This window comes from Mesocricetus auratus, unplaced genomic scaffold (assembly GCF_017639785.1).
Source record: "Mesocricetus auratus isolate SY011 unplaced genomic scaffold, BCM_Maur_2.0 Super-Scaffold_100010, whole genome shotgun sequence".
In the NCBI taxonomy this organism is placed as follows: domain Eukaryota; kingdom Metazoa; phylum Chordata; class Mammalia; order Rodentia; family Cricetidae; genus Mesocricetus; species Mesocricetus auratus.
Genome location: NW_024429194.1, coordinates 23,229,807 through 23,244,139, shown reverse-complemented (window position 1 = coordinate 23,244,139; position 14,333 = coordinate 23,229,807). Strand labels below are relative to the sequence as shown.

The 14,333-nt window shown below is 39.7% G+C and overlaps 1 protein-coding gene across 3 annotated transcripts in view; it reads left to right on the top strand.

The window, feature by feature from the left end:
* Nucleotides 1-14,333, top strand: part of Dis3l2 (DIS3 like 3'-5' exoribonuclease 2) — a 330,069-nt gene that overhangs the window by 110,456 nt on the left and 205,280 nt on the right. For all 3 annotated transcript variants that reach the window (XM_040753119.1, XM_040753118.1, XM_040753120.1), the window contains one exon: nucleotides 178-406. In XM_040753119.1, the coding sequence (XP_040609053.1) occupies nucleotides 178-406 (229 nt within the window). The remainder of the gene's footprint in view (nucleotides 1-177; nucleotides 407-14,333) is intronic.

The window sequence follows — 14,333 nt, the reverse complement described above, 5'->3', positions numbered from 1 at the left end:
AGGTGGTATCTTAAAGACTTGAGTATCAGCCTAACATGGCGGGCTTGTTTATCTACCTAGGGTAGTCTGTGTATTGGGAGAAAAAGGTCTACTTTTTTCCAATTACATGTTATGAATATTTAATGTTGCCAGCCATCTGCAGTGATTTAGAAGAATTTTTATATTTCCTTTCTTCAGGCAATTAAACCAGAGAGCAATGACAAAGAAACAGAAGCTACTTATGAAGCAGATATCTCTGAGGAGTGCTGTGGACACCACCTCTTACAGCAGTCCCCGAAAGGCTGTAATAGTCCTGATGTCATTATAGAGGCTCAGTTTGATGACAGTGACTCAGAAGATAGACATGGCAACACCGATATGCTTGTTGATGGTGTTAAGAAATTGTCACTTCATACTCCTGACAAAGGTGAGTCTTGAGCAGCTGTTTGACATTTTATTATAGCAGATATTTTATTTTTTTTTTAAGTTGAAACCTCTCTGCAACAGAGTAAGAAACTCACAGAGTGATTGGTATATTCCTGACGTCTGGGGCAGTTGTAGGAAGGGCGGCCCAGGGTAGACTGGTGATAAGAGAGGGGAAGCGCCACCCAGCGGTTTGTGTGAAGTGGTTGCTATTGCCGCGTTTGTGATGGCTTTGAGTTACTATTGGTTGATATGAGCAGAATTATCCTCCCTTCCTTTTTCTCTTCTTCCTTCCATTCCTCCCTCCATGCCTACCTTCCTCTTACCTAAAGTTTACACATGCTAGCTAAGTGTTCTTCAACTGAGATACACCTCTAGCCAGAATTAAGCAAGTCTTAAAATCCTCATTAAAAACAAAACAAAACAAAACAAAACAAAAAACCCACTTTATTTACCCTTGGTTTTGTTTTAGTTCAGTCTATAATTTAAAAATGTATTTGTCATTTGTGGTAGGCATAAATAACTTTGAATTTTGAAATTAAATTATTTTCAGGAGGTATTTTGATTCCAAACCTTAAAAAAAAGGCAGTTTTATTTTTTCTGAATGGCACATAAGCCATAGGTTCCATAATTATAGGAAACTTCAAGTTGCAAGCACATGGACCAAGAGCTGTACCCAAAGACTGTACCTGGCCGCACTCCAGGAAACCAAAAGGCAAGAGATATTTGCAAGGTTGCTAAATGGTTCTAAAAAGGAAAGGTAAGTTTCCAGCCAGATTGAGTTTTGTATATACTTGGAAATAGAGAACAGTGAGTAACATGGACCTGGCTAGACTGATTAGACAATAAGCATTGTTATCAGGACATTTCTGGCCCAATCACCATGAAATACTAGAAGGAATGCCAAAAGATTACCAAAGGAGGATGTTGAGCAGACTACCTATGGTAAGATCTGGCAAGCACAGCTCAGAACATCTTGAAGGCTGGGCTGATTTCAGGAAAGATTGCAGAAACATTGCTGTTTTTCTCCATTGCTTATGACCTTAGCCAGAGATTATGCTGTGAGAGTATGTGTCATTTGGTGGCAAGGATTGCTCATTCAGAGTGACTTCCCAGCCTTGAAATTCACTTGGAATGAGTAGGTTAGTGTTTTTGCTATCACTCTTGCCTGTCTTTATTTCCCAGGTACACTACCTGAGAGTACTCAAGTCACCCTTGTTTTGTAGCATGCTTAGGTAATCAGTAGTTTCATTCTGCAGGGATCAGGCAGTTGGATCTTCATTTGGATGCAATTCCTGACTTCTTTCTTCTGATGTTTCTCCTTTCCTTCTTTAAAAATAGTTGAATATTGTCTTTCTTCTTGGAGTCCATGCATGTTGTACACAGCAACATCCATACTAGAACTTATGTCTTTTTAATGAGAAGAGAGGGATATATAACCATGACTCTAAATAGCCATTTTTTTATTGACAAGATCATTAAGAAGAAAGATCCTTACAGGACAAAAATCAAGAAGGGAATACTTCAGAACCAGTTGAGTATTTGATCAAAGCTACTGATAATCATCCAGTTCTGGTGGCTCAGAAGATCTCAGTATCCTCTTTTCCGTCTGCACAAGTTGAGGGGATAAGACACTAACATAAATGCAAGGAATTGCAGAATAGATGACCTGGTTGTCAATTATTTTGTTCTTTGTCTTTTGAGAAATTCACTTTGTCCTTTGGAAAGCTCTAAAGCCAGATTCATTTTTGATGTGTCATCTGCCGTATTTCCAGTCTCTCACAGGAAAAGCTCATGGAGTGCTTCACAAGTCCATGGCATGTGTGTTTGTATTTTTTCCTTATTCTTTTCACATGTTCCTAGCCCACTGCTGTTTCTCTGACTTTCTTATTAGCCTTGACTGAGGGAGCAGCTTTAATCCTTCCCTCAGTGTCAGGTGCAGATCCCTCACTCCAGCTTCCCCCCTAAACAGAGTTTGTGAAGCCACATGGCTGTTTCTCATTTCTTGCCCTTTTGATATTTAGGAAAATTGCAATTTGCTCTTTTAAGAAATCACAGCATTCTTGAGGGTATTTCCACCAGATTTCCTTGCTTAGGCTAATATGAAATCTGGTTACAGTTAAGATGTTAGTACTTTTTGTATCATTTAAGGCTTTGAAAGTTGTTATTGAAATAAACCATAATGTTAAGAACACCATAAACTTTATCTAAGTCTCCTAGAAAGGTTCTTTGCTTTATATTGTACTTCCAAGTTTATTATTAATCCTTTGTTATTATTAAACACAGTTCATGCTGTGTTTCAAAGTGTTATTTTAAATATGTTTCTTTACCTAAAGCAAATGCTATGTATTGCTTGAGTGTGATTGAGTTTCTCCCTCTTTGTTTGGGAAACTTCAGTGTCATCTCTGGTAAGTAAGAACACAGCCCCAATATAACTGTGTGTAACAAAGACTCTTCATTGAATTAAGAGAAATGGCATCTGTATACCTCAGAACCACCAGTTTCTCCTAGGAAGACAACATGAATAAATGCATTTATACATGTATGAATAAATTAGAATATATATGAGAGATGGAGAGACAGAGAGAAGGGAGGGATTAAAAAACCTGGCCCCATTTGAAGATCCAGTTCTACAGCCTCTTGAAACTGAGCTTTTACTGCTCCACAGGCATGGCTTCTTGTCAGCATGGAACTCTGTCATAATGACTCGGAGTATAGCTAAGTGGTAGCAGCACTTGCCTAGGATGCATAAGTCCCTGGATTTGATCCTCAGCACTAGGAAAAAAGATCTGCTATTGTGTAGAAGTTGGGGCAGCTTAATTAAATTTTACTAGTTTTAAATGCATCAGTGGCATTGAAAAATGTTTTGGCAAAGGTTGCCTGGTTAGCAAGTTCCAGAGGATTAATAGTCTTTGTCAAGTGATAGAATAGTTAAGTGTCTTTTCATCACTGGGAGTGGTAAGAGCTGCTTTGGTCTTCGAATCAGGTGATCATGTGAAGTACATTTCCTGCCTCTATCTTATCAGGGTCTTCCAGAGACCCTTTCCAGTTTCCTTGTCTGGAGACTAGCCTCTACCAGTACCTGATAGGTGAGCATAGATTTGGAATGTGATGTTAATGGCACCTTGGCTTCAATCTTCCATCATCTACCAGTTTTTCCCAAGAGAAGACTCCATGAGGAATCCTTAGTCTTTCCTGAGATTTGAATTGGTTTGTAGCCACTCCTTATAGATGGGTCCAAGTCAGCACTGGGAAGCAGACCCTTTGGACCTTGCAGTGCCTGTGTCTTCTTGAGTTCTGTTTCCTCCTTCTGTCTGGCTCAGGACAGCAGACCTGTGTGAATATTCTGATGGGATTCATGGAGTTATTGAAACCCCAAGATCCTCTTCTTCAAATTGTCTGTCATTCATTTTTCTTCTCAGATCTGAATTTCTTCTTTTCCCAGATCTCCACTGTTCATAATGATAATTAATATGACTAGAAGACAGTTAATTTGCCTCAGAAGTTAGAATATTAAACACCTACCTAGGTATTTTCTGTTATCTAAATTTTTGTGCCTATCTTTAAAAATCTGATTTAAAAAAGGTAAAACCTACACAGACTTTTCTTTAACAAAGGGAGCAATAAGAATTTTTGCTTCCCTGGTTTTTATATTGGATGGATATTGCAGTAATATCTGGTAGGGAGATGATGGCCAGGACCTGTATATCCTAAGTCCTCCACTCTAATCCCAGACTAGCTATAGCCTTCCCTGTGGAGTTTCCAGAAAAGATGCATGCATTGGAAACAAAGTGAGATGGGCTCGGGTCTTCATTTATTTAAGCAAGGCCTGGATCCAAGTCAAAGATTTTGTTAGACTCCCTCCACTGGCAGTGTCCTTGCCCTTTTATGCCTTATCTCTACCAATGGATAAGACTTTGTAGATCTCCACTTTTATCCTTTTCTTTCAGGCAGTAGTGATTGAACCCAAGACCTCATATATGCTAGGCGAGCCCTGTATCTCTAAACCATTTGACCATCCCCAGCTTTCCAGTTTCTGCAGTTCAAGCTAAATTCTGTAAATGTTATATTCTTTGCCTATTAATATGTTGAATTAAAAAATACACTGAATTATTCTACTTTTGATGATTTTTTCTAGAAATTCTTAGCTGTTCTCTATAGTAAACTCTTTTTTTAGTTTAGGTATTGTAGATTAGTTATTTGTCTATTATATTTTTCTACGGTATCAATGATTGAAAAAAACTTCAATTTTGCTGTTATGACATTAATCATATGCTTATATGTTTTTAAGTTTTCCCTGTTTTTAGGTATCAGGTCTCTCTCCATATGGTCATTTATTAATGGTTTACCTTTTGCCGGGCGGCGGTGGCGCACGCCTTTAATCCCAGCACTCGGGAGGCAGAGGCAGGCTGATCTCTGTGAGTTCGAGGCTGGGCTGGACTGATAGCCTCCTAAACAATACAGAGAAACCCTGTCTCATAAAAAAAAAAAGGTTTACCTTTTGATGGGTTTTACTATATATATTATTTATTGATTGAGATTATCATTGGGATTTCCCTTCTAGTTTGGATATTGAACCATCTTTGAATTCCTAGAATAAATCTTATGTATTCCTAATATATTGCTGGGGTTTTTTTTTCATATACTATAAGGTTCATTCAGGCACTGTATAATTTTTTGTTTCATAATCGAATAGATAGAAGATTTTCTTGCCACTATTTAGAGGCAAGATTACAAGATTACAATAGTTTCATAGAATGGCCTAATATGTTTTTTCCAGAATAGCTTGTATTAAGTGTGAATCAACTGTGTTTTGTTTTGTTTTATTTGTTTTAAGATTGGTAAAATGCATTGTAAAATTATTTGCACCTTTGGTTTTCAGAAAATAAGATGATGTTATTTTCAAACACATTAAATTGTATTTTCAAATTATGGATTTCTTCTTGTGCCAGTTATTGTGTAATTTAATGAGAATTTATCTAATTCAGATGTATTATTTTGATATTCCTAATACTCTTCAGTTTTTAAAATTATTTTAAAATCTTCATTATGTATTTTTTCATCTCTTAATCCTGTGTTTTAATTATTCAATCTTCATCTTCTTCTCCCTGTCCTCCCCTTCCTCACATGCTGACTCTTGCATAGCATTAGAGCAAAAAAGTTGGACATTTAGCTCTAGCTCCAGCTTTGTTTGTATTTTTTTTTTTTTTTTTTTGGTTTTTTGAGACAGGGTTTCTCTGTGGCTTTGGAGGCTGTCCTGGAACTCGCTTGGTAGTCCAGGCTGGTTTCGAACTCACAGAGATCCGCCTGCCTCTGCCTCCCAAGTGCTGGGATTAAAGGCGTGCGCCACCAACGCCCGGCTTTTGTTTGTATTTTGAAGCAGTGTTTCACTAGTTGTTCAGGATGGCCTTGAATTCATGCTGTTGTCCTTATAGGACTTGAACTTGTAAATTCTTCTGCCTCAGCCCCCAAGGAATTGAAATGAGAGCGCTGTACCACCAGATGCAGCTGGTTCAATACTTATTTCTAGTAATTATAATTATTTGTCTTCATTGCATCATCATCTTATTTCCCATTGAATGTCCATATATCATGTAAAATACCAGGAAATTATTGATTAGAGGTTTATTTTTTTAAATTTTTTTTTTTGCATTTTTTGAGTCCGGGTTTCACTGTGTATCTTTGTAGACCATGCTGGCCTCGAACTCAGAGATATGTCTGTCTCTGCCTCCGAGTGCTTGGATTAAAGGTACGTGCTACCACCACTTAGTTGTTAGAGATTTTTAAATGGTTTGAATAATGATATAGTAGGTACATTCTTAGAAAACTACTTTTGTGGTGATTATTTATCTACTACAAAAGTTATCCAGAATGTAGCCACATTCTGTGATAGTTTTTTTTTTACATTTTTTTATTAATTTATTTTTTACATTCCAATCCTAGTTCCCCCTCCTCTCTCTCCTCCCCCATTCCCTTTTTTCATCTGCTCCTCCTCCCATACCAAGTCTACAAAGTCTGTCCCTTCATCTTGTTGAGGCAGAACCAAGGCACCTTCCACCCCCACACCCCTTGGTTTAGGCTGAGCAAGGTATCTCTCCATGTAGAATGGGCTCCACTGTCAGTTTGTGCGTTATAAGAGTTAGATCTTGGACTCATCTGCCAATGACATGTATTTCCCCAGCTGCACCATTGTCACCTATATTTATGGAGTCTAGTTGAGTCTTGTGCACGTTCCCCTGTTTGTCAGACCTGAGTCAGTGATCTCTGACTAGCTCAAGTCAGCTGATTCTGTGGGTTTCCCCATCATGGTCTTGACTTCTTTGTTCATATTATTGCTCCTCCCTCACTTCAATTGTACACCAGGGAGCTTGACCCAATTGATAGTTGTGGATTTCTGCATCTGCTTCCATCTGTTTCTGGAAAGAGGATTCCAGCTTCCCTGGGTTTGTGGATTGTAGGTTGGGTATCTTTTGCTTTGTGTATGGGTATCCACTTATGAGTGAGTACATACTATATTTGTCTTTTTGTGACTGGGTTACCTCACTCAGGATGTTTTTTTTTTTTTCTAGTTCTGTCCATTTGCCTGTAAATTTTAGGATGTCATTGTTTCTTACCGCTGAGTAGTACTCCATTGTGTAAATGTACCACATTTTCTTTATCCATTCTTTGGTTGAGGAGCATTTAGGTTGTTTCCTAGATCTGGCTATTATGAATAATGTTGCTATGAACATAGTTGTGGAAATGTCCTTGTGGTGTGAGTGTGCCTTCTTTGTGTATATGCCCAAAAGTGATACTGCAGGGTCTTGAGGTAGGTTGATTCCTAATTTTCTGTACTGATTTCCATAGCAGCAGTACAAGTTCTCCACACTGTGGTGCAGTTGTCTTTCAATTATTATGCAAAAACCTTCCTGTTGCAGTTTGTTCTAGGCAAATACTCTACCACTGAACTACATCTCTAGACCTTCTAATCTGTCCCAGTAAGTACTTGCTTATATTAATAACCAAATTGTTTCTGTGGAATAAATAACATCTTTCCTGTTATAATCTATAAACTTTGGCCCCTACTCTTACTCTTCTGGAAATTATGCTTAAGGATAGTGCTTATTCTATTTTTAAATTATCACAGAGCAGGCGCTCAGTTGGCAGTTTAGTAGCCTAGGACAGAGCAGTGAGCTGGGAGGGAGGTGAACAAGATCAGAGTCCCGGACTTGTTCCTGAAATGAGGGAACTGGTCAGGAATCTTTGAGTAAATTTTTTTTCTGTGATAGTAGGGATTTAATCAGCTAGACTGTGATGAGCCATGGATATGAATGGCTTTGGGTTCTCCCATGAGTATGCTCTGTCTCTGAAAAGCATAGCACCATAGGCTGTTTTGCTTTGCCATTTGCTATTCTCTCAGAATCTATGGAGTGACGTGATGGCAGCAATGTCCTGCTATGTCAGGTCTGTTATTTAATGACATATAATTAGAGCTTTCCAGCTTCTTCTCAGGGTTCCTTTCCACTACCACCCCCCTTTTAAATCCAGCAGTCATTTTACCTGCTGATTTCTCTTTGACAGAGAAAACCCGAGGGCTTGAATGGCAGTACACTTTTCTAACATTACAAGTAATTCATTGGATAGAATTAGTTGTATCCATGATCTCCCTCACAGTACCTGGGAGTAGTTATGCTTGCCAGCACTTTTAGTATATGATTGTTATAATAGAAACTTAAAAGGAAACAGGTTGTCACAAACATTGTTCATACCATTGTCTGCAGGCAGGAGTGACTAGTCCTCTGCCATGTCAGTCAGTGGCTGTTTGTTCATGACTTTCTCAACCAAGTGTAACCTGCAGAGGTGAGGTACGATAGGCTTCTTGTTTACCTTACAGCTGTTTTGCTTCCAATGGGCATTCCAGTGAATGAAATGAACCCTGAAAGTTCACTGGAATCTCCCTGCTTTGGGCTCTTCTACGACTCTTCTCAGTGTGATGCTCCTTGGCCTCTTGCTTGATGTGTATTCTTTTAGCTTCATTCTTGGCTCCCTAGATCACTTTATAATCTACTTTCCTTGAGCTCCATGGCAGTGAGACAGGAAGAGCAACTTCTCTGAATGGTAACGTCCTTTCCCCTTCTCTCTTTCCCATGCTCACTAAGCTTCAGTCCCCCGCCCCCAGCTTTTTCCCCCTCTGGTCTATTCAGTGTCTCGCCAGTCCACGGGAGTGACAGCAGATGGACCGAATAGTCATATCTGTTGACACATACATTATATTGCCTTAGAATCATAGAAGGACCAGGGAGATAGCTCTTTGGTGAAGGCACTTGCTACCAAACATGGAAGATCTCTGGGTCCCACCAGATGGAATGAGAGAATCAACCCCTGCAAGCTATCTTCTGACTTCCACATGCAGACTGTTTTCAGTCTCTCTCTGTCTCTCTCTCTCTCTGTCTCTCTCTGTCTCTCTCTTCTCTGCCTCTCTCTCTCTCTCTGTCTCTTCTCTGCCTCTCTCTCTCTCTCTCTCTCTCTCTCTCTGTCTCTTCTCTGCCTCTCTCTCTCTCTCTCTCTCTCTCTCTATCTCTCTCTCTCTCTCTCTGTGTATACACAAAGTAAATACATAAAATGTAGTAATATCGCACTCGGGAGGCAGAGGCAGGCGGATCTCTGTGAGTTCGAGGCCAGGCTGGACCGACAGCCTCCAAAACAATACAGAGAAACCCTGTCTAGTACAAACCAAAAAAAAAAAAAAAAAAAAGTAGTAATATCATTAGTCAGGCACTTCGCATTACTAACAGTTTCTAACACTGGATAAAAATGCAGATTTGCATTTGGTTAAACTACAAGGCAAACTTGTATCATGTTTGATGTAACTGACTGGGGCCCTCCAGAGTGCCTGACTTTCTCACCTATCAGAAGCTCTACTTTGATTAAAAAAATAGGAAATTGATTATAGACTTGTTATAAAAATACTCAAAATGTGAGATTCTAGATAGAAGTTAATTTTAGAAGTTTGCTAACTGAAACTTTCTGTGTTGAAAGGGCTACACACAGCTAATTTGGTGCATTCTTTTATTTCACAGACAAGATTATTGAGGCTTCAAGGAGTGACTTGTTTTCTCAGAAGAAGTTAATAAATGTATAAAAGAAAATTATCTGTGCCTATAGCAAGAAAGACTTCTCTAATAGACTGTATTTTGAAAAGATTAAGTCAGGTCCGTTGGTTTAATTTCTTTCTGAAAGAATGTTAGTGCTCATTGTCCATCTAGTTCATGTTTCTCTTTTCTATTTCTTACATTTTTTCTGGACATCCATACCCTTGTGAGATGCCTGTTGATCCTAGCTGCAGATGAAGTCTTAGTTGTTCTATGTAAGTTTCTTGGCACATTTAGTTGCTCTATGCCAGTAGGACTTAAAGCAGCAGTGGGTTTTTTTAGCCCGAATTACCACAGAGGCTATTGGCCACTTGAAACAGGACTGGTGTGGTGAGAAACTGAAAATTCAAATATGTTTAATTTTATTTTAAATAGTTACATGTGAGTAGTGACTTCTTTATTAGACATTGCAGTTTTATACTTTGCCTCTTTCCTAAGATCAGTGGCCCAAGCAGTCTAATCAGGGTAAACCTAACTTGGAATTCTGTGGCATAAGTTCTCTCTTTATGGATATGAACAAGGAAACATTTATCCCTAATTACCATTGGCAGCTGTCCTATGATTTACTAAATATTGTGGATAGAAAGAGTGAAGCACCAAAAAGTCTGAGCCTTCACAGCCATTAATGAGCTTTGGATCAAATGACCCTGAAATCTTCCCTACATATGGACTTCCAGTTACATGAACGAATGAATCATGTTTGTTAGGTAAGCCACTTTGAGTAGAATTTTCCGTCCTTTCAACTAAGAGTAATCAAGTAGAGGCAAAGGTACTGACAGACTTCTTGTTAGCCTACAGCTGCTGTGCCTTTGCTGGGCATTCCAATGGATGACTCTTACAGCTGAGAGGGCTGAGTAAAGGGTGGTGTGGACTAGGCACCAGTTCCACTCTGCTACTTGCCTGTCATCTAAACTTGGCATTTTCTTTTCTTCTCGGGTTCCCGGGTGTTCATTTGTACAAGGACATTATACTTCTTTGCAGCACATATGGCATTTGCACACAACAAGCTTTATGTTTGTTGTTGGGGAAGCAGGGTGACTATAAAGGAAAATCTAGATGTTTGTCCTTGACAGTCACTCAGTTGTTGAGAATAGAGACAGTAATCTACTTAAGTGGTAGATTCAGTTAGTGGTCTCACTGCCTGCTTAGGCCTTCAGCAGACTTCTGACTCGAAGAGAACCAACACAATAACCAGTGACCCATTCTCCATGGCTTGCAAGATCTACATCAGAGGCTGCTAGTAACCACAGGTAGTGTTGTGTGGAGAAAAGAAAATGATTTTTCACAGGGGGAACTCTTCACAGAAGAGAGACAAGGTAAAAGTAGGTAAGAGGCGGAGAGAGACATCAGAAGGTAGTGTAGTCCCTAGGTTCTGAAGGATAAACAAGGTTTGCTGGATCGGGGAAGGTAAAGAATATTCTGAGTATGAGCAGGGTTGTAGAGGTAGATGAGTTGTAACTTAAGTGGGGTCAATACAGGATGCATAGTGGAAAAACTGCAGAGGAGGCCAGGAAATAGACTGTACTGACATTTGCAAAGTTATCCATGGCTGCTAAGAGAGCCCAGTAGGGAAGAGTCCCCTAAGGTAGCTATGGAAAGAGGGAAGAAGTGAGGGCACTGGTCATTAAGATCAGCCATGCAGAAAGACGTGGTTGCTAACTTGAATGCAGAATAGATAGTGAAGCATTCAGACTAGGGTTAACAGGTATGAGAAAGGTTGAGGAATTCAAGCTTAGCAACTGATGGGTGCTAATAGTCTTCAGTGAAAAAGAAAATTAAGGCTAAGGGTAAGAAGGGTTATGAGTTCAGGTTCTGACTGTTGAACTTGAGTCTCATAAAGGACTCTGGTGTGATACCCAGAAAAGTGATTAAAAACAGAAATGTGGTCCTACGGGAAGGATAATGAGATTATCCATCTGTGTACTGTTAAACTATAGGAAATCAGCACACTTGCCAAGTATATGGACTGCTCTTCTTGGACTTGCCTGGAGGAATCATTGCTCTGTTAAAGCAAAATAAGCTGGTAGATTAAAGCTTAGAGGCAAGGTGAGCACAGTGACAGGTTTTGAGAACTTTGTACAAGACCTAGGAGAAACATTTGTAGAGGGGGTGATGAATACTTTCAAGAAATGAGGGAGTACCTCACTTTGCTTTAGTGGATGTCAAGTGGTTGAAGATTATTTTTATTTAAAAAGACTAATTCTCTTAGTTCTTTAAAACCAGCCATTATTCAGGGAAGGTCGTTCTTTGGTATTCAACCCTTATTTTGTAATAAGAAAATGAAAAGTTCATTTCAGGACTTATTAAATGTATGTGTTCAGAAGGTCATGAATCAGCTGTGAAGAGCATTCTTGCTTGTCTCTTCCTGTGCTCCAGAGGCTGCGTGTCTGTGAAGTCAGATTTCTAGCCTCAGGGAAGACCCAGTTAAGTAACTCTTCTCTTTTTCTCTCTTTAGCCAGCCTGTGCCACATTTATGAGCAATGAAACCCGTTTTTTAAATTGTTCTTTAACACCCTTCCTTGAAACTTTTTTTAATTAAAAGTTTTTTTCATAAGTTTTTTATTAGCATGTATTCATTCTGAAGGCTTAGAGATCATTCATTCATTGCCACTGTGCCGAACCATATGTGCCTACAGGTTCATCTTGTTGGCATCCAGTCCTATTTGGATTACTCTAAATAAATCCCATTCTCCTTTGAGAACTTTCAGAGACAGTCTTCAAGTCATGCAGAAACATGCCAAGGGGAATCTGCCTGACTGATGGACTGGGTGTAATGATGTTTATGACTTGTGGAGATTTTCAGAAAGTTAGTGAGGATTCTAGCTTGTTCTGTTAGAGAAAAACAAGGCTGTGTGTTTTTGGCTGTGGAAGGCCCATCAGTAAGGGCAGATCGTATTTAGCACTATGTAATTGAACACTGTGGATGGCTTTCAGATATGTTAAAATAACAATATTCCAAATACTAATGTGTGAATGCATCACCCCTCTCCTTCCACCCCAAGTACCCACTCTCTAGTCTGCTGGAGGGAAGCACAGCTACATAGTGAGGTCTGTCCTGTACCTCAGCTGGTGGCTCCAACCTGGTCAACCCTTAGATCTGACTCTGACTTCTCTTGGGCCCTTTAACTACTCCACCCTGCACTCCGCAGCTCACCTTGTCCTAATGTCTCTTTAGTTTTTGGTATGAGTGCTCCCTTAAGCCAGTCCTGGTGCAGTAGGGTCAGGATCTAAGTCTCTAGCTGTTTATTTTTCTAGCAGCGAAATGGTTTCTAACAAAATGTATCAACACTGTGCAGGGTAAGAACTGAAGAAGCATGTTTGCCATTTTCCCTATTCATAAAAATCCTTTGTAATAAGCACCTTGACAACTTCATGGATTCTTGCATAAATCAAGTGAGGTACTAGGAGGAAATCTCCTTTAAAACCTTGCCTTCCATTTTGTGATTTTTTCCAAACCATGGTTTTCAAGCCTACTGTCTCCTGAGCAGAGGTTCTTAGACTGCATAGCATCATCAATGAGCTTTCTTGGTCTCTGGTGCCCCCACCCACCAGAACCTACTGTCCAGTGCTTTGCATGACTGCTCCCGAGCCTGCTGCTCAGGCTTCAGGACCTCCAAACATACCTTGCTTGTTTTTTGCCCGGTGTCTGTGCTTCTTTCTACTGTGAAAGCTACCCAGCCCTAGCTTTTCCTGTGAAGATGTCTCCTGTTTTCCAATCCCCAGAAGTGTTTTTGTTTTCTATCACCATGCAATAAGTCACCACAAACTTGGAGGCTTACAACAATGCGACTGTTATTTTGGTTCTAGGAGTTAGGAGTCAGGAATTGGCTCATCCAGGTCCTTTGCTTCTGGGCTCTTCACAGGGCTAAAGTCAAACTGTTGGGTCATTTGAAGGCTGGACTATGAATAAAGATCTGCTTTAAGCTTCAGTGAAGTTAACTAGGGGCTGAGAAGCTCAGCTTCTCTACACAGGCCCTTCTGTTTTGCAGCTAGCTTCATACACCTACTAAGAGAGCTAGCAAGGTGGAAGGTACAGTCATATGAACTCTGTCTTGGAAGTGGCATCCTGTTATCTTTGCTGTATTCTGTTGTCTATGCTTGAGGGGGTTAAAATTATATAAGGACATGAAACAAGATGGTAGACATGATTTGGGCTATGGAAAACCTGGTAACCAGAGATGCTTTTGTTTCAGCCTTTACTTCTTCCAACAAGTGTGTGACCATCCCTTTTGTGACTTCTTCATAGCCACCTAGCTATCTTTTTACTAGTATTTTTTTAATGATTGGCTTTGACCTTTTATTTCCTTCATGTAACTGTTTTTGAACATCCTTAATTCAATTGCAGACCCTAGAACAGTCTTCTTTTACTTATTGCTCTGTGTGCCTTCAGTAAACCAAAGAGGGACCAAGCCAGTGACTCTCCTGTGTAATGCTTGAGTCTCCTGTCTTGCTCAGCAGCTACACAGCATCCATTTTATAAATCTGGAGATTTGCCAATTGTTTTAGCTAAATCAGTGACTCATCCATATGTCTATAAGCTAGCTGGGACAGTTGGGCACATTGCCCTGGTCTGCATTCAGTGCTAGAGCCTGTTGTCTTATTAGGAAAAAACAGTTCATCAAATGCACAAGTAATGCCTGCTTAAACCATAGCTGCTTTTGAGTGCAGTGCTGTCTCCTGGGAGCTTGGTGTATCTTAGAAATGATATACTCTGTAAAGACTAACTTATTCCTCTTTAAACTAGTTGGCCACCGTTCCCTTTAATAACCATTTTGTGGTCCTGACATTTCTAGGTCATAG